At 51.9% G+C, this 17,754-nt stretch overlaps 4 protein-coding genes across 9 annotated transcripts in view; 3 read left to right on the forward strand and 1 right to left on the reverse strand.

The window, feature by feature from the left end:
• LOC116074627 (H-2 class I histocompatibility antigen, D-37 alpha chain-like) overlaps window positions 1-17,754 on the forward strand; it is a 714,163-nt gene that overhangs the window by 136,853 nt on the left and 559,556 nt on the right. The gene's annotated exons all lie outside the window — the stretch shown is intronic.
• On the forward strand, window positions 3,685-8,354 carry Pou5f1 (POU class 5 homeobox 1). Its single transcript, XM_031347354.1, has 5 exons — window positions 3,685-4,136; window positions 6,779-6,899; window positions 7,087-7,217; window positions 7,610-7,768; window positions 7,880-8,354. Exons 1-5 carry the CDS (start codon window positions 3,753-3,755, stop codon window positions 8,141-8,143), a joined length of 1,059 nt encoding a protein of 352 aa, XP_031203214.1. The 5' UTR covers window positions 3,685-3,752; the 3' UTR covers window positions 8,144-8,354.
• Window positions 10,015-14,060, reverse strand: Tcf19 (transcription factor 19). 2 transcript variants are annotated; one of them, XM_031347366.1, is made up of 5 exons: window positions 13,924-14,060; window positions 13,139-13,669; window positions 12,724-12,804; window positions 11,734-12,286; window positions 10,015-10,497 (listed from the first exon to the last, which is right to left on the reverse strand). In XM_031347366.1, the coding sequence occupies exons 2-5, from the start codon at window positions 13,374-13,376 to the stop codon at window positions 10,491-10,493; spliced, it is 879 nt and encodes a 292-aa protein (XP_031203226.1). In that variant the 5' UTR covers window positions 13,377-13,669; window positions 13,924-14,060; the 3' UTR covers window positions 10,015-10,490. The 2 variants fall into 2 exon arrangements, with proteins under 2 accessions (XP_031203226.1, XP_031203227.1); XM_031347367.1 differs by lacking the exon at window positions 12,724-12,804 and having other exon boundaries at window positions 13,924-14,059.
• The window catches only part of Cchcr1 (coiled-coil alpha-helical rod protein 1), a 13,887-nt gene continuing 10,405 nt past the window's right edge, over window positions 14,273-17,754 (forward strand). Inside the window, exons 1-3 of one of the 3 annotated variants that reach the window (XM_031347281.1) lie at window positions 14,273-14,459; window positions 15,445-15,511; window positions 15,658-15,871. In XM_031347281.1, coding sequence (XP_031203141.1) covers window positions 14,397-14,459; window positions 15,445-15,511; window positions 15,658-15,871 — 344 coding nt within the window. In that variant the 5' untranslated portion in view covers window positions 14,273-14,396. Of the gene's footprint in view, window positions 14,460-14,518; window positions 14,585-15,004; window positions 15,190-15,444; window positions 15,512-15,657; window positions 15,872-17,754 lie in introns of those variants that run through there. The other 2 variants (XM_031347283.1, XM_031347282.1) reach the window with 2 other exon arrangements.

A 17,754-nucleotide genomic window follows, 5' to 3' on the forward strand; every position in this document is an offset into this window, starting at 1 on the left:
TGTGTGTGTGTGTGTGTGTGTGTGTGTGTGTGTGTGTGTGTGTGTGTGTTTCTGAGTGCAATAGCGAGTCTCTGGAGATCAAATGACAACACGTAGGAAGGAGCTGGTTCTCTGCTCCTTTGAAATGGGCCTCAGGGATTAAATCCAAGATTGTTAGGCTCAGCAAGTGCAGTTACACACTGAGCCGTCCTCAGGAAGAGATGTTGCTGGTCCCAGGGTGGTTGGAGGGGCAGCTGTTAACCAGTGGGGAAGCTGCTCCTGACTGGGCCAGGCCTGACTGAGCTCATTTCTCTGAAGATCCTCATTTCTTCCTTGGCTTCACAGGGAGACAGACCCGGGATGCTAACGCGAGTGATTTCTCAGCTCTAGTCCGGTTATCCTCCGTGAGCACATTTAGCTGTTTTCCCAGTCTGTGAGGCGGTGGCTAAGCTCACAGTAAGAAATCTGCTGGTCAAAGCCTATTGTTTGTTTGTTTTGTTTTAGACAAGGTCTCCTGCTGCTGCGGGTGGCTCTGGCTGGCCTGGGGACTCTTGTGGTTAAGGTTGACCTTAAGTTCTCTTTAAAAGAAAATCGTGGGTATATGTGTGTGTCTGTACCACTGCCGATGGCTACAGCGGTCAGAGATTTCTGTCCTCCTAGCTGTAGACCACCCAGTATGGGTGCTAGGAACAGAATTTCAAACGCTGAGCTGTTTCCCAGCCTTACCTAGCCTTGGACTTTTGATCTTATCACTTCCAACGCCCAAGGGCCAGCATTACAGGTGTGGCGCACCACATCTGGCTCCCCAGGATAACCTTTTCATGTTGGTCGGGCCATCTCTGGCTGGGAACATGTGGGCTTCCTGCGGTGTCTCTGGTTCTCCAGACAGAACTCTGAGATATATTCTAAAATACAGGTGGTATGTGGAAAGTTAGTGAATTTTAGCCAAAACTTGGGGTATTTAAGATATCATGGTGTCTCTTAAACCGGGCGTAGTGGCACATATTTTTAATCCCAGCACTCAGGAGGCAGAGGCAGGTGGATCTCTGTGAATGCAAGGCCAGTCTGGTCTACATAGTGAGACCAGAGCCCTTGATCCAAGAGCCCTTGAATCAAAACCAGAAACACCCAAACCAAATGTTGGTAAGGATGATTCTCTAAGATGCAGGAGGCAAGAAGCTGGGTTCAGATTAGCCATCAAGCCTGCAGTCCCATCTCCAGGGCCACCGAACTCACAGCACCGGACGCAGCCTGTTTCAAGCTAAGAAGACTTGGGACTTCAGACAAGTTGCTATTAAGGTCTGTATTAGACTCCAAGCACGCTTAGGGCCAACCTGGTTCCGAAGCCACTCACTAGACAGCTAAAGGCTCGGAATATGTCTCTTGTCCTGGCCAGTGAGTCACCCACTGAGCAATTACAATCCATAAAACAAGGTTGGTGTTAAATATGGACGGGCCCGCAAGGCAGCAGGCACACTTGGGCTGTGGTGGAGGGTGCTCTCTAGGCCTTAGAGGCTGGCCTGTGGAGGAACTGGGTGTGGGGGATTGTAGCCTGTCCCCGCCCCTCCCCCTCTGGAGGCTGAGCGCTCTGGGCAGACAGCAGATGCATGACAAAGGTGTGTGATAGCTCTGTCCTGGGGGCAGAGAAGATGGCTGGGGAGGGGTCCCTCTTGTCCTAGCCTTCCTTAATCGGCCTGTGGGGAAGTTGGCGTCAGCCTCGTGAACTTGGCTGCTCCAGCTTCACTCCCTTTATTTAGGTCTTCCAACTAACCTACAGAATGTTCCGCAATGAAAGTATAGAAATTGGGAGGTGATCGTGTCTTAGAAGAGAGGAAAGGGAAGATTCACGGAGAGGGCCAGAGAGATGGCTTCTCAGCCACCAAGCAGGATGACTTGGACCTATGTGGTAGAAGGAGAGGACCAACACACATGCACTATGTGTAGGTACATACACACACTTAAAATAAAATGCAATTTTTTTTCAAAGTCTCTTGGTAAATTTGGTGAGATTGATGAATACTCCTGTTGTAAATCCCAGTCTTCCCAGGTTTTGAGAGGCTGAGGCAGGAGAGTTGTCAGGAGTTCAAGGGCAGCCTGGTTTATAGAATAAGGTTCTATTTGTAACTGATGAGGACGACCCTCAGGAGAACCCTCCCTCCCCAGGGCACCTAGAGCCACTGACCCTAGCCAACAGCTCAGGCGTGCTGGGCTCAGGCTCAGAACTCGGTTCTGGATGTGTACACTGTGGGGTGCTCTGGGATTTCTGAGGCTGTGATTTACCCTGGGGCCTTAGTTTAGGACATGGTATCCGAGCAGACAGACAAACACCATCCCTTGCAGACAGGCACTCCGAGGGCTATTCCCTTGCAAAGATCACTGAGCACTAGGCCAGCAATGAGAACCTGGAGGATCCTCAGACTGGGCCCAGAAAGCCACTCTAGGAAAGTTCAGGGTAGGCTCTCTGCACCCCCTCCTCCTAATCCCATCTCCTCAGCGTCTTTCCGCCAGCGGAGGACTGGGGGAAGGGTGGGTGATGAGGGGGTGAACACTGGAGTCCCTGGAGGAAGGGAAAGCAGGGTACTTCCGTCTGAGGCCCAGTCTTTGAGGGGAGGTAGTGAGAGCTGAGGGAAATCTTGTGTGAGGGGATTGGGGCTCAGGTGGGGGGTTGGGGATCAGGAAGTTGTCCCCAGGGGGGCCATCCAGGCCCATTCAAGGGTTGAGTACTTGTTTAGGGTTGGGGCTGCCCCCTCTGGGGACCAGGATTGTCCAGCCAAGGCCATTGTCCTGCCCCCTCCCCCAGTCCCTCCCAGTCCCCTTTGAACCTACATTTCTCTCTACCCAGCTCCCACCCGTTGCGTTTCTCCACCCAGGAACTAGGCTGCGGATGGGGAGGTTGGGGGGAGGGAGAACTGAGACCTCTTGAGGAGAGACAGGCCTAGGCCTTGCTTAACTGTGAGGGTACCAAGCCTGGGCCTGAGTGCAGGTCTTATGGGGGTTTGGGGGGAGCAGTTAGTTGCCTAATTGGCTTGACATCTGCCAATCTAGACAACACAGGTTGGACAACTGCGATTTGAACGAGCAGAGTCAGCATTTCTCTGGGGTCTCTGGGGACATATCTGATTGGGGCTCGGGTCCCGAGATGTAGAACGTCTAAAGTCTGGAAGACTGCGGGTGTAGTGGCTGTTTTGTCCTGGCCCTGGACATAGGCCGAAATACTGGGTTCAACCGTATCTAGAACCTAGGATTCTGGACGGGTGGTTGAGCAAGAACTGAGGGTTGGCCCCAGAAATCGTTGTCACACGAACATTCAATAGATGTTTTAAGGCTCTTGCGAGGATGGCTGGGTGGGCTATAGCAAGAGGCAGAGAGGGAGCAGTGCCAAAAGGCTTTGTGGTGCATGGGGGAATCCAAGCACCTGGTTCCCGAGGAATGTGGAGAGGTGGAAGGGACAGAGTCTGCTCTGAGGTGTGCAGGGACCCAAGGCAGGGGTGAAAGGACCTTGAAGGTTGAAAATGAAGACACCCCCCCTCCCGCCCCTGGGGTCCCGTCCTAAGGGTAGTCCCGTCCAGACGTCCCCAAACTCCGTCTGGAAGACACAGGCCAAAACCATTCGCCTCAGTTTCTCCCACCCCCACAGCTCTACTCCTCCACCCACCCAGGAGGCGGGGCCAGAGGTCAAGGCTAGAGGGTGGGATTGGGGAGGGAGAGGTGAAACAGTTCCTAGGTGAGCCGTCCTTCCATCAGGCCCCCGGCTCGGGGTGCCCACCTTCCCCATGGCTGGACACCTGGCTTCAGACTTCGCCTTCTCACCCCCACCAGGTGGGGGTGATGGGTCAGCAGGGTTGGAGGCGGGCTGGGTGGACCCTCGAACCTGGCTGAGTTTCCAAGGGCCTCCAGGTGGGCCTGGAATCGGACCAGGCTCAGAGGTATTGGGGATCTCCCCATGTCCCCCGACATATGAGTTCTGTGGGGGTATGGCATACTGTGGACCTCAGGTTGGACTGGGCCTAGTCCCCCAAGTTGGCGTGGAGACTTTGCAGCCTGAGGGCCAGGCAGGAGCACGAGTGGAGAGCAACTCTGAGGGAGCCTCCTCTGGGCCCAGTGCCGCCCGCCCCAGTGCTGTGAAGTTGGAGAAGGTGGAACCAGGTCCGGAGGAGGTAAGTGAGAGGGGCCATGGCTGGGCTGGCTGGGGCAGCAGTGAAGGGAATTGGGAGCATGCAGGATAGTTACCCTGCCAAAGGTGGTGGTGGCTCCAGGCCTCCTGAGAAGCAGGACGGAGGTTTGAACTAGAAGCCAGAATTGCAACCATCAGAAATCGGCCTGGCCTGTGTCCCACTTGCTTCATGCCATCACTGTCTGTACACCAGTGTTGGGTGAAATTCAACTTTTTTTTTTCTTCAACCATATTAGCCCCTCTGGGGACTTGGATCCCTGTCGAACCCAGGACCTTGGCCTTAGGGTTAGGCATGGCTGGGGGGTAAAAATGCTGCTTATCCTGGAGTTATTGTTGAAAAGCTTGGGTGTGACTGGCTGCTGATAGGAGCTCCTGTTTGGGCAGAGTGTGGAGTCTGGCTCACCTCCAGTCGGGTTTTTTGGCCTGTCGGCTCTCTACTTTAGCCTCAGATCCGATGAGTCGCCTCTCTGCGAGCAGACCCTTGTAGAGTGCCGGAGGTGCAGATCTGATCGATTTCAACCTTACTTCCTTTCCTTGTAAACAAGAAACGGACGTGCTTGGGTAGGAGAAGTTTATCTCCAGGCCATCTCTAGATCGTTCTGTGAGTGCACAGGCTTGGCTGGTCGTCTGATGGCCTACAGCCAGCACTCTGAAGCAAGTGTAAGCAATTAGCTTTTAAGAACTAGGTGCGAGTGGATACACATGCCCGCCGGGAGTCCCGATGGCTTAGCGATGGTTGTGTCAGGAGTTCCCCTCCTCCCTAAGTGCCAGCTTCTGTGTTATCTCACGTCCTTTTAGCCACCAGGAGTCCCCCTAGGAAGGCATTAGTAGTTTATCTCATGTCTTCAATGGCCTTAATGAAGCAAGGGACTTGAACCTTAGCTAAGCTAATCCCAAATCCCCAAAATAGGATTTAGAAAAGCCAAAAAGACACAGCTGAGGGCGATTACAAGTTTTGGTCTTTTGGAGGAGCAGTTGGAGATGAAAGTGTGTTGTTTGAAGCCGAGAGAGAATCCTTCTCCATTGACATTGCACCAAGGTGTGCCTCCCTGGCTGCTGCTCCTGCCTGTCATCTGGTTGGCCAATCTTCGTGGAGCACCTCAGACTGAGCGCAGTCCTGGACCTTTGCGCAAGCAATTTGCCCCCACTCCTCTTGGCCCTCAAGGCTCACTTGCACCCCCACAGATGACTACCTCCTTCTCTGTCTTCTGTTAGAGATAGCCTGAAAGGCCGACAGTCATTTTTTTTTTTTTTTTGGTCCAGTTCACACACTGCAACAAAGCCCACTCAACCAGCCATCCATTAGGCCCCACCTGGTTCCAACCTTCCTCCGTCTACTGGGAAGAAGGCCACACTGCCTTAGCCACACCCTCGATTGCCTGTGCTGTTCTATTGCTCAGACGTTGATTGGTATCCCTGTTTTAACTTTGAAAAAAAAAAAACAACTTTTTTTTTTTGTTGCGTGTGCATGAGTGTCACTGTGCACCTGTGGATGTCAGAGGTGGTCCTCTCTGCCCTCCACTTCATCATATTCAGTTGGTCCGGCTAGCACCACATCCATGGTTTAAGAGGGAGTCAGATGGTTTCCTTTGGCTAAGGCCTTGAGGCTTATCTGACTCATCTACTATCGTCTTAGTTAGACTTATCACCTCCAGAGGCTTCTAGCCTGCTGCCTTCCTTGACTGTAGCACTCCAGCGTAGCATAGGCTCTCCTCACACACTGGACGTTTGTCTGCTTTGTGTGGTGTGTGGTTTCTAGGTGTTCATTTAGAGCTGAACAGAGGGACAGATCCTATTGAGATCTGAGAGACTTGAGAGACTGAGGCAGGAGAGCTACCCAGTGTGTCCCTGTTTCAATATCTCCACTTGTCCTGTGTCATACTTTGGGACTTTCAAAGCAAGCTCAGTGAGGGTGTTTAGAATCAATGGACCCGATGCTCTTTATTTCTCTAGTTCTTCCCCTGTTTTGAGCTAGGGACTATCATCCTGTCTTTGTTTCTTTAATACAGGGATGTAAGGGATTGCATCCCCGTTCTACCATGTCTGGTCATTTCTGTAGCCTTGGAACTTCTTAAGATTGGGGTGACGTTCTGTCTCGTCAATGGGGCAGGGTTTTTTTTGTTTTGTTTTGTTTTTTGTTTTTTAAAGATTTATTTGTTTACTATACATAAGTACACTGTCGCTGTCCTCAGACACACCAGAAGAGGGCGTCAGATCTCATTACAGATGGTTGTGAGCCACCATGTGGTTGCTGGGATTTGAACTCAAGACCTCTGGAAGAGCAGTCAGCGCTCTTAACTGCTGAGCCATCTTTCCAGCCCCCCATTGGGGCAGTTTTGATAATCTGTGAGCAGATAGGAACTTGCGCAGGTGTGTTGGAGTGCACGGAACTCTGGGTCATGTGGTAGGGTAGGTGGCCAGGTTCTGGGGAAAAGAGTCCTGTCCGTGTCACTTAGGGATAGAGTGAATGACATTTATATAATCAGACTGTTTATATACTATATAATAGGCAGGCTGGGAAGCTGGGATTCTTTCATGGGGCACCCTAGGGGTCCCAATTGGCAGGTTCCTCTCCCCCGCCCCCAATAGCTGGTGGGACTCACGGGTCTGCCTGTCTCACTACAGTCCCAGGACATGAAAGCCCTGCAGAAGGAGCTCGAGCAGTTTGCCAAGCTGCTGAAGCAGAAGAGGATCACCTTGGGGTACACCCAGGCCGACGTGGGGCTCACCCTGGGCGTTCTCTTCGGTGGGTCTCCCTCGGCATGGTCTGATCTCACAGCTCTTAGTATAGGTACAGGGGGGTGGGGCGTTTTATGAGCTGCCTCTCCTCCACAGGTGAGGGAGAGAGGATTAAGACACGTTTAGACTGTGAGAGATGGGGGCTTGGGCCCTCTCCATGCCGCCTCACTCTCCCTGTTTGACCCACCTCTCAGGAAAGGTGTTCAGCCAGACAACCATTTGCCGCTTTGAGGCCCTGCAGCTCAGCCTCAAGAACATGTGTAAGCTGCGGCCCCTGCTGGAGAAGTGGGTGGAGGAAGCCGACAACAATGAGAACCTTCAGGAGGTGAGAGGTGGCAGGGTGTTGCAGTCTCTGCCAGGCACAGTCCCATCTGCTGCTTCCATTCCTGGCTTGAAACTCTTCCCTCTCCAACCAGGGCTAGCATGACCAGTTCTGTGTCTTGGGTTTTTCTTTATTCTAGTGCTGAGAATTGGAAGCTAAGGCTAATCAGGTTCTCTGCTTCTGAGTTACCCTCATCCCTGACTAGCTTGTGGTCCCTCCCCCAAACCCCATCTAATGCTGGGAAAGGCTTAGTCCTAGGTCTATCCCACCCCTTTCAGTAACCCCTGGCTCCTGGGCCACATCCAGTCAAAGCTCCCTTAGCACGATCCCTTAGAGGTTTGTTGCCCAGCCAAATCCTAAACTTGCTCTCGTCACTCCCATCTTCCCCTGCCCAGATATGCAAATCGGAGACCCTGGTGCAGGCCCGTAAGAGAAAACGGACCAGCATCGAGAACCGTGTGAGGTGGAGCCTGGAGAGTATGTTTCTGAAGTGCCCGAAACCCTCGCTGCAGCAGATCACTAGCATTGCCAAGCAGCTTGGGCTGGAGAAGGATGTGAGTACCGGGTACCCGGAAGTCTCCCTGCTCCCGTTCCTTCTCCTCCCACCGCTGACTGCGACATCCCTGAGCTTATGATCTGACCGTCCATCTCTGTGCCCATCCTAGGTGGTTCGAGTATGGTTCTGTAACCGGCGCCAGAAGGGCAAAAGATCAAGCATCGAGTGCTCCCAACGAGAAGAGTACGAGGCTGCGGGGACGCCTTTCCCAGGGGGGGCCGTATCCTTTCCTCTGCCCCCAGGCCCCCACTTTGGTGCACCAGGCTATGGGAGCCCCCACTTTACCACACTCTACTCAGTCCCTTTTCCTGAGGGCGAGGCCTTTCCGTCTGTTCCCGTCACTGCTCTGGGCTCGCCCATGCATTCAAACTGAGGCACCAGCCCTTCCTGGGGATGTAGTGAGCCAAGGCTAGGAAGGGAGGTAGACTAAAAGAACCTGGAGCTTTAGGGTTAAATTCTTTTACTGAGGAGGGATTAAAAGCACAACAGGGGTGGGGGGGTGGGGTAAGAAGTTCAGTGATGCTGTTGATCTGAGGAGCCTGTCTGTCATTTGTTTTGTTCTTAAATAAAGACTGGGACACAAAGTAGATAGCTGAATTTTGTTTTCCTTCAGTTCCTAGAGAGCCTGCGGTTGGAAAAAGCCAGTAATGGATTCTTAAACACAAGAGATCTTAAAAACAGGCACCATTAAAACTGTTGGAGGTTACAAAATGCCCAAGGAATAATTGGGGTTGGAGCCCAACCTATACAGGAAGGCATTACATACTTGCCATCCATAGCCATTGTCCGGCAGCCGCCACCTTTCCTCTTGTCACTCTGGAAGTTTTAGTGCGCTTATACTAAGAAAACCAAGTCTTTTTTTTATATATATATAAGATTTATTTACTTTATTTATATGGGTACACTCTAGCTGTCACACACACCAGAAGATGGCTCCCATTACTGATGGTTGTGAGCCACCATGTGGTTGCTGAGAATTGAACTCGGGACCTCTGGAAGAACAGTCAGTGCTCTTAACCGCTGAGCCATCTCTCCAGGCCCAAAAACCAAGTCTTTGGAAAACCTTTTTTCTTTTCTTTCAAGATGAGTTCTGTGTAGCTCTGGCTGGAGATTAAAGCCAGAGTACTGAGATTAAAGGCCTGGGCCACCACTCCAGGTTAATTGTTATGCTTCTATTCTAGCTGATGGCCACCTTTTGGGGGATAGGGTCTGTATATACATCTCTACAATGCCAGGACAGGTCAAAGGCATGAGATCTCCTCGAACTGGATTTATAGCAAGTTGAGAGCAGCCATGTAGGCCAAACCTGGGTCCTCTGTTTAAAGAATAGCCATTGTTTTTGTTGTTGTTGTTGTTTAAGGCATTTCTCTCTGTAGCCCTGGCTATCCTGGAACTCTGAAGGCCAAGCTGGCCTTGAATTCAGATCCAGCCTATCCCTGCTTCCCAAGTGCTGAAATTAAGGTCATGCACTGCCACAGGCCAGCTAGCCATTTTAACTGCTGAACCACTCTCTCACCCAAAGCCAATTTTTTTTTTTGTTTGTTTAAATGTTATTTTATATATGTGAGTACTGTATCTGTCTTCAGACACATCAGAAGAGGGCATTGGATACTATTCCAGGTGGTTGCTGGGAATTGAACTCAGGGCTTCTAGCCAAGCAGTCAGTGCTCTTAACCAGTGAGCCATCTCTCTAGCCCCAAAAGCCAAGTCTTGAAGCATTTTTGCTGCATGTCAGCCCCACTGGAACTACACCACCACCACCACCACCACCCCGCCGCCCCTTTTGAGATAGTAACTCATGTAGACATAGCTGGTCTGTACACAGTATGTGCATATTTATATGTGAAGACTGTCACAATGTAAAGACAACCGGTAAAAAGTTGGTCCTTGCTGGGCGGTGGTGGCGCACACCTTTAATCCCAGCACTTAGGAGGCAGAGGCAGGCGGATTTCTGAGTTTGAGGCCAGCCTGGTCTACAGAGTGAGTTCCAGGACAGTCAGGGCTATATGTATACAGAGAAACCTGGTTTTCTCTATGACATGGCTCCTGTGGGTCAAGTCCTGGTCACCAGACTTAGCAGCAAGTGCCTTTATTCATGGAGTCCTCTCATGACCAGCCCCATGCTTTCTTGACACCTAAGTCCGCTTGGTTTCCACAAATCCCTGTGATGTGGAGAATTCAATCTCCAGACCTCACCAACTCTAGCCTTCCCATCCTTTGAAAAGCAGACTTAGACTCAGCGAATACCCTTGTGTAGGTGAAGCAGTTTATTCTTTATTTGGAAAAAAAAAAAGGCAGAGCTCTGAAAAGCTAGTCATAGAGACTCGGTGGTAGTACTAGCTAGCCATGGCGAGAGGAAGCCTTGGGGCTGTGCCCTGGGTCCCTCAGGGTGCTTTAGCTGATGCCATCGAAGACCATTAATAGGGTTAGAGGGTGTTGCTTGGTGGCAGAGATTTGCCTGGTATGCTGGCTTCAGCAAAATAAAGAGACATTAGAGTTCCCTCTTATACCTTCTAGGGACGGCTTCTGTGATTGGTGCTCTAAGACAGAGATCCTGGCATCCATGGAAACAAGGCTCTGTTCCTTGTGACTGGGCTTGTAGCTCACTGGTAACTTGGAGGCTGCAAGGTATTTGGCAGGAAACCATCCGTTCTGTCACTTCAGCCGTTAAGCATTCTTCAGCCTTGAGTCAGTCTCTAGCAATGGGTCTTTCCCTGTGGTCATTCCCTTTGAAGAAAGACATTTTCTCAAAGTCCGTGGTTACTTTTGAATGAGTGTTTTGCATACACACACACACACACTCACATACATGCACAGTCTATGTTTGAGTGCTCTGCCTGCATGTACACCTGCAGGCCCGAAGAGGGCGTCAGATTCCCTTTTAGAGATTGTCACAAGCCACCATGTGGTTGCTGGAAGTTAAACTCAGGACCTCTGGCTTCTGGCCAGTGAGTGCCCTTAGCTGCTGAGCCATCTCACCAGCCCACAAAATCCATTCTTACACTGTCTTAACCCTGAGCTGAAAGAGCCACATATGTGCCCTGACTGCCAGTATGGCATCCTGGATGCTACAGCCAGTGCAGGCCATTTGGTACTAGATGTCACAGCCATCCCACCAAACCCAAGCTATTCTCTTCTAGCAGCAAGAGGCTGGACAGAGCTCCCAACCCCTAAGGGAGTGGGTGTTCCTGAGAAACTCTTGAGTAACTTGCCAAGACCTTGCCTCTGGGTAACTGATAGACCTAGCCAGAACTGGAGGCTAAAGGACTGGGATGTAGGAACTTAGAGGTGTTACGTAGAGCATATGCGTCGCCCACAAGATACTTGGCTTTGGATGTGAACTGCTGACACCTTCAATCCAGCACAGTTTCCATTCTGAATGCTCTATCCTGGCTACTATTTACACAGGGATCTGAGGCTAGCCTGGACTGCACAGTGAGACCCTGTATTAAAAAAAAAAAAAAGATGTGGGTATCTCTTCCAGAGAGGATCTGGGTTTGAACCCCAGTACCTACATAGTGGCTAGCAACCATCCCTCCAGCTCCAGAGAACCCAGTGCCGCCTTCTGGCTTCTGCTGATATTGCATGCAAGTCGTATGCAATCATTCAGGCAAACCAGAGCAGCCTGGAGTTGACCTGTTCTCCTCTCTAGTTTTGAGACAGAGCGTCAGTATGGTTTTTTATGTATACTGCTGGGACTCCAGACCTGGGCAAGTCAGGCAGTGAATGTTCTCCTAGTAAGACATCTCTTTGTTCCCTATCCCCCAGATTGCTCTGTATACTTTAGTCCTAACCATTGCTACCACATAGTGGCTTATCATGCATCTATAGGTGAAAGCTGACCTGGGTGTATGCTGTGTCTGTGCACCCCTCCTCCCTGCCTTCTAAGACCTCACAGTCTGAGGCCGTTCAGGAGTCTAGGGTTCGAGGTGCTGAAAGGTTAACTGGAGTCCCCTCACTTACCCGCTGGATATCAGGGCAGCGGCTTTCTCCACACGGAGTTTCTTCCTGGGCTCCGTCAGGACTGACAGGGTGCCCAGGGAAACCTCGCTCTCATCGTCTAATTCTGCCAACACTCTATGAGCTGACTTCCTCCGGTTTCTTGTGGGTGGGGCAGGCGAAGCTCCCACTTCCCCAGGCTGAGTGGGAACAGCCAGGCCCTGTGGCCTGCCACCGCCACGGGAGAAGGTAAGAGGCTGGGGTTGGAGCTTACTGAGGCTGCCGATGGAATTGAGTATCAGTGTGGCCTTCCGGGCAGAGGAGAGGGTGCTGAGTGGTCTCTGAGGTGCCCCTTGCGGGGGCAGCATCGGCTGGAAACCACCCCCGGCGTCTCCCTTAGACCGAGGGACGGTTATAGCTGCAAAGTCCTGAGGTTTGACCCGGACTTGTTGGAACATGAAGTAGAACTCCGAGGAGCTGGTTCCTGCTGGCCCTTGGGGGCCAAAGGTCAGGAGGTCACCATCACTCAACTCCTGTCTGTGGCCCCTTGGGAGTCGGACATTATTGACCAAAGTCCCTGTTGATGGTGAAAAAGACACAAGGGAAATGACAAGAACAGGGACTGGCTTCTAGTCAGAAGTACCATGATCTGGCCACTCAATTTTCAGGGGAACGCAGGGTTAAGCATTAAACTCAAAAACCCCTCATGCAAGCTTCGTTGGCTAGGAACAAGCTTATTTTTCTCAACGACAATGGGGGGGGGCTTCTTTTGTTTGCTTATTAAACACATCTACCGATAAGCAGCTTATTTCTTTTTCTTCCTAAGACAGAGTCCCAGAACTCTCGATCCTCCTGCCTCAGCTCAGAAGTGCTGAGGTCACAAGAGTATGCCACCATACTGGGCCTCTTGCTGTCATTCTTAGCCTCTTTGTGTCCCATTTCCCTTGGCTGCAAACGGTGTCCATCTGCATGTAACACAGGATAGGGCCTAGCCTATAAACGACAAGCACTCACTGTTGCCTGTTGGGGACTGATGTCCAGGACACCTCAGGTCAGGCATCTTCAAACCTTGAGTTTGACGTAGGAAGCTAAGAACTGAAGATGGAATACTGAATTGTAAACCCCAGCCTTTGTGGGCTGCCTTGGGTTGGGACAGAATGGTTGGTCACTGGAGCACTCATAAGTGCTTTAATGGGAACAAGGTGCTCCAGCAAACACAAAACCATCAAATCTGAGCTTAATACTAGATAGAATGCAGAATTTGATGACAGCCAGCCCCTCCCTCTTAGGTCCGGTGTAAGCTGAACCAGACAAGCAGGTTTAGTCCTGTGAAGAGCTGACAGAAGCATGAGCAGACAAGCAGGACCGTAACTGCTCACCAGAGGCACCCCTTACTCATGCCTACCTGGGCTGTCTGCTCTCTGCTTACCTTGGCTGCTATGGTTCTCCAGGCTCACCCTCCAGTCGTCCCCTTGGAGTTCAGCATGCAGCTCTGCATGGACCCCAGAGATGAGGCCGGGCTCCTGCTGGGGCCGCAGGGCCACATCACACAGGTCGGCCCTGCAGCCCAATCGATAGGTGCAGCCAGACTTGGATGGGGGGTGGAAGGTGTAGAGGTCCCCGCCCCTGCCGCCCCCTATGCGCAGCAGCTGGAAACAGGGCAGCATGGGGGGTGCCCCCTCTGCACCACTTCGCCCACTTCAGCAGTCCATTCCCTCTCCTACTCCTGGGTCAAGCGCCGTGGGCTTCAAGTCAGTTCTCTTCCGACGTCGACAGCTAAGTGTTGTGCGTAATGCCAACTTAAGAAGCGCCAGGTTCAGAGCGCCAGAGGCTGTCAAGATGAGGTTTAAAAAGCAATTCCAGGAGAGTCCTGAAGCGATGCAAAACCAGGAAGACGTCTGGTGGCACCCCAGTGAAGCCGGATCCTCAGGCCACTCAACATCCGGGAGTCTTTGACAATCTGTGCAAGGCAAACATGCAGAAGGGGTGAAGGAGTCCTGCTACACAAACGTGCGTGCGACACGAGTCTTCTCCCTCAGTGTAACCTGGAGCCAGGGAGTTTATGGGCAGACTTCCTAATCCAAGTAGAGCACCCCTTCCCTCCTCCTCCACCCCGCTCTTCTCTTCGGGTTAGTTCCCCTAAGAGAAGTGAATCCGCTGTCACCCACCAAGGGCGGCGCAGACGGGTCCCTAATTCCGTAACAAAGATCTCACCCTTTCCTTTCTCTCGCTCGCGGGGTAAACTGGGGAAGAAGGGACTCCGCACCCTGCGCCCCGCGCTCCAGCCGAGGTTTGACAGCCAAGGAAGCCGCCCCGAGGGCGCGGCTTGGGCCGCGCGCGCGCGCGCGCGCTCCGCGCAGACTCCTCCTTCGGAATTCCCGGGTCCGACTTCGCGCGCCCGCGAGCCCGCCCCCCCACCGGCTGCTTGTGATTGGCCGGCTGAGTTGCACCCCACCGTTCTATTGGTCGATGCGCGGAGCGGAGTTGCCCATCTCCCGCCCTTCGCCACTCCTGATTGGCCGGCACGTTTTCCCGGGTTCCCGGGGCTAGGAGGGGCCGTCAGGGCGCGGAGAGAGTCCGGGGCGTCAGTGTGCAGGCCTGCACCTTTCTTCTTGCTACTTCCGGTAGGGAGAAATGGTGCGGTAGAGCAGCCCGCCAACCCGCCGCCTCGCGCATGCGTGATCTGGATGTGGCGCCTAGACCCGGAGCTAGGTGTAAGGGGCGTGGCAAGAGGGCGGATCTCGCGCTGGGTAAGGGGCGTTCGGGGAGAGTCAGTTGGGGGCGGAAAAAGAGTCTGAAAGGGGGTGCAAGGGGGGCGGAGGGGGTCCACGGGGCAAGAGGGGTGCAGGAGCCGGGTGAAAGGACAGATGAGAAGGTCAACACAGCCTCAGAGTTGAGGGTCCTGACGGGGATGAGCCAGGGGTGTGTGCGGGAGAGGAGAGGGGGAGACAGGACAGGGAGCGACCAAGATAATTAATTCCGTCGAAAAAGACGCAGACTAGGACTAGGAAGAGAAGTGGGGTGGGGATCTCGGGGATTGAGTGGAAAAAAAAAAACTTGAATTCTGATGGAAGTGGGGGCAAGAAGATGTTGTAGGACTCCGAAGAGAGGTGCATCGGGACTGGAAGCCGGAGGGGATAGAGAGCGACTGAGGCCGGTTACAGAGAAGCACAGATGAGTTGGCAGGAAGCTGGCTTCCCAGCAACGGGCTCCAGGCTGCTCGGATTCCTCAGGGATCCTAGGGAAGCCGCTTAACCCCATATGTGGTCTCATTCTTCTGGGGCCAAGCCTTGGGCTACCTCTTTAATAGGAAATGACCCAAAAATCATGGCTCGGTGGTGCCTAGAGGGGCTTCCCAACAGCCCTACCATTCCATGGCGAGGACTGTGGAGAGTGGGCTCCCTATACTGTGTACAGAGTCCTGCGCTGCAGGGACCATAGACACTTAAGCAGGAAGGTAAAGGGACCACCCAGAATCCTGTAAGTAGAAGGAAGCCCCGTCTCAGTAAATTTACCTTAGGGGTTGTTGCCTGGTTCATTCTGTCAGGAGCATGGTTGGGACGAGCAAGCGGTTTGGTTATGGTCTGCCTACTTAGGGAAGTAGGAAAAGAGAGGCTTACAGCCCGATAGACCTGTCAGTAACTTAAGGATTATGACTTTGTTGTTATGGGGCTTTTTCTTTGGAAGGTGGCCTGAAAACTGACTTGGAGTATCCTTGTTTCTCCTACTGTCCAGGGGAACATAGGTGACTGGAGACAAGATCTAGAGGATTCATATAACAGGGAGATGTTACCACCATCAGGTCAGTGAGAGTAGTCAAGGAGACCGGGATCTTCTCCCTCCCCCCTCCCCTCCCTCTTCTCCCCTTTCCCCTCGCCTTTCCCCTCCCCCTCCCCCTCCCCCCTCCCATCTCAGAAACTGACAATCTTTACTCTTGTGACCCCTCAGGTTTTGCTGGGCTGGTTCCTCCCTCCCACTTCCAAGCTCGGCCCCTTCCAACTCTGCCAAGAATGGCCCCGACCTGGGCTTCAAACGTTCCCTTGGTCCAATCTCCGGCCAGCCAAGATGTCTTAGAGAGCCGGCTAGATGCTCAGAGGTCGACAGTGACCATGTGGGGACAGGATTTCTGTGGAGACGAGCAGGGGCTAGGGCGGAGAGGCAGGTAGGGATCTGTCAACCACCTCTTCCTCAGACCCACTCATGGTTCTTCATACACACGTGCCTTCATTTCAGCCCCTAGTTCCGTAACTTGTTTGGCTTTCTATAGGCCATTGTTGCCAACTACGACGCACAGACCACATGCACTGGGGATAACGAAAAGAGATGTTTGCCCTTAAATTCTCAACTAAATAAGGAATATAAATGTCTTAAGGGAGGGGATAAGTTGTGCAGAAGCGGTTTTAAAGCAAAATGGCATGCAGCTTAGACATACTGACCCAGTTCTTCAGAGGCATACTGGCTCCTTCTTTTGGAGTAGTTAAACAGGTCTTTATAGGAATATGCAACTGGAGCGCACTCTGCTCTGTGAAATGTGTGTTGTAAGACTTTTATTTATTTTTAAAAAATTTTAAGGATTTATTTTATTTATACACACACACACATATATATATACATATATATATATATACATCACACACACACATATATATATGTATATATATATATACATATATATAGTGTTCTACCTACATGTATGCCAGTGTACCAGAAGAGGGCACTAGATCTCATTATACATAGTTGTGGGCAACATGTGGTTGCTGGGAGTTGAACCCAGGACCTCTGAAGGAGCAGTCAGTGCTCCTAACCTCTGCTTCATCTCTCCAGCCCCAAGATTTTTATTTTTGTTTTGTTTTGTTTTGTTTTTTTAAAGATACGTTTATTTATTATATGTAAGTACACTGAACCTGTCTTCAGACACAGCAGAAGAGGGCGTCAGATCTCATTACAGATGGTTGTGAGCCACCATGTGGGTGCTCGGATTTGAACTCAGGACCCTCTGGAAGAGCAGTCGGTGCTCTTACCCGCTGAGCCATCTCTCCAGCCCCCAGATTTTTATTTTTGACTGTCTTTAATCCCAGCACTAGAGAGTCAAAGGTAGGCAGAGCACTTTGTTCCAGGCCCTACCCTGGTTCTAGAGATTGAGTTTCAGGACAGTCAGGGCCACACAGAGAAAAACTTGTCTGGAAACAACCACAACAAAGACTCTATTTGTGTGTACATGACTGTGTGAGAGCATCCATACTGGGAGGCCAGAAGAGGGCGAAGGGCCCTCTGTAGCTGGAGTGGCAGGCAGCTATCAGCCTTTGAACGTGGGGGCTGGGAACTGAGCTCAGGCTCTTTGCAAGGTCGGCAAGCACTCTTAGCCCCCCGCCCCCACCCCCACCCCAGCCGTCTCTCCAGCCCCTGTGGATATTCGCCTCTGTGTGAATGAGAATTCTTTTTTTTTTTTTGGTTTTTCAAGACAGGGTTTCTCTGTATAGCTCTGGCTGTCCTGGAACTCACTCTGTAGACCAGGCTGGCCTCGAACTCAGAAATCCACCTGCCTCTGCCTCCCAAGTGCTGGGATTAAAGGCGTGAACCACCACCGCCCAGCACGTGAAAGAGAATTCTTACTTTTGTTACGGCTGTGCCTTTCCCCCAGTGTACCGGAGTGTCACCCTGTCAGAGGGGGATGTTAGATTGTAAGGCTCCTCGGCCTACAGTTAAAGGAAATCCTGCCATTCTCAGGGATGCAGCTGCCTCAAGAGCCTCCACATAACTAGTTCAGATGTGCGCAGCACCGAGTCTTTTGTAAACGGACTGCCCTCAGACTCCCCATGCAGTGTACCAAACACTCATGGAAAGCCCGCACCGAAAGAGCAGGGTGCAGCGGTGTGCGCCTGCGATCCCAGTTACAACTAAAAGAGGGTTAGAGAAGACAGACGCCATTGTGCTGACGCAGTGCAAGGTTAGGGAAGGCCCCTGACAACTGAGAGACCGGGAAGGGAAGCGGAAGAACCAGGAAACATGAGTAACTTTGTCTTCTTTTTTTTTTTTTTTTTTTTT

Source organism: Mastomys coucha, unplaced genomic scaffold, assembly GCF_008632895.1.
Source record: "Mastomys coucha isolate ucsf_1 unplaced genomic scaffold, UCSF_Mcou_1 pScaffold3, whole genome shotgun sequence".
NCBI lineage: Eukaryota > Metazoa > Chordata > Mammalia > Rodentia > Muridae > Mastomys > Mastomys coucha.

What these genes read in the sequence shown, in the direction of transcription:
- Pou5f1 (XM_031347354.1), top strand. Translation starts at nt 3,753, where the DNA reads ATGGCTGGACACCTGGCTTCAGACTTCGCCTTCTCACCCCCACCAGGT. An exon ending in CACCCTGGGCGTTCTCTTCG is followed by an intron (nt 6,900 to 7,086) that starts GTGGGTCTCCCT and finishes CCCACCTCTCAG; the next exon opens with GAAAGGTGTTCAGCCAGACA. An exon ending in ACAATGAGAACCTTCAGGAG is followed by an intron (nt 7,218 to 7,609) that starts GTGAGAGGTGGC and finishes TCCCCTGCCCAG; the next exon opens with ATATGCAAATCGGAGACCCT.
- Tcf19 (XM_031347366.1), bottom strand. Translation starts at nt 13,376, where the DNA reads ATGCTGCCCTGTTTCCAGCTGCTGCGCATAGGGGGCGGCAGGGGCGGG. An exon ending in GGAGAACCATAGCAGCCAAG is followed by an intron (nt 12,805 to 13,138) that starts GTAAGCAGAGAG and finishes TTCCATCTTCAG; the next exon opens with TTCTTAGCTTCCTACGTCAA. An exon ending in TCAGTCCCCAACAGGCAACA is followed by an intron (nt 12,287 to 12,723) that starts GTGAGTGCTTGT and finishes CACCATCAACAG; the next exon opens with GGACTTTGGTCAATAATGTC.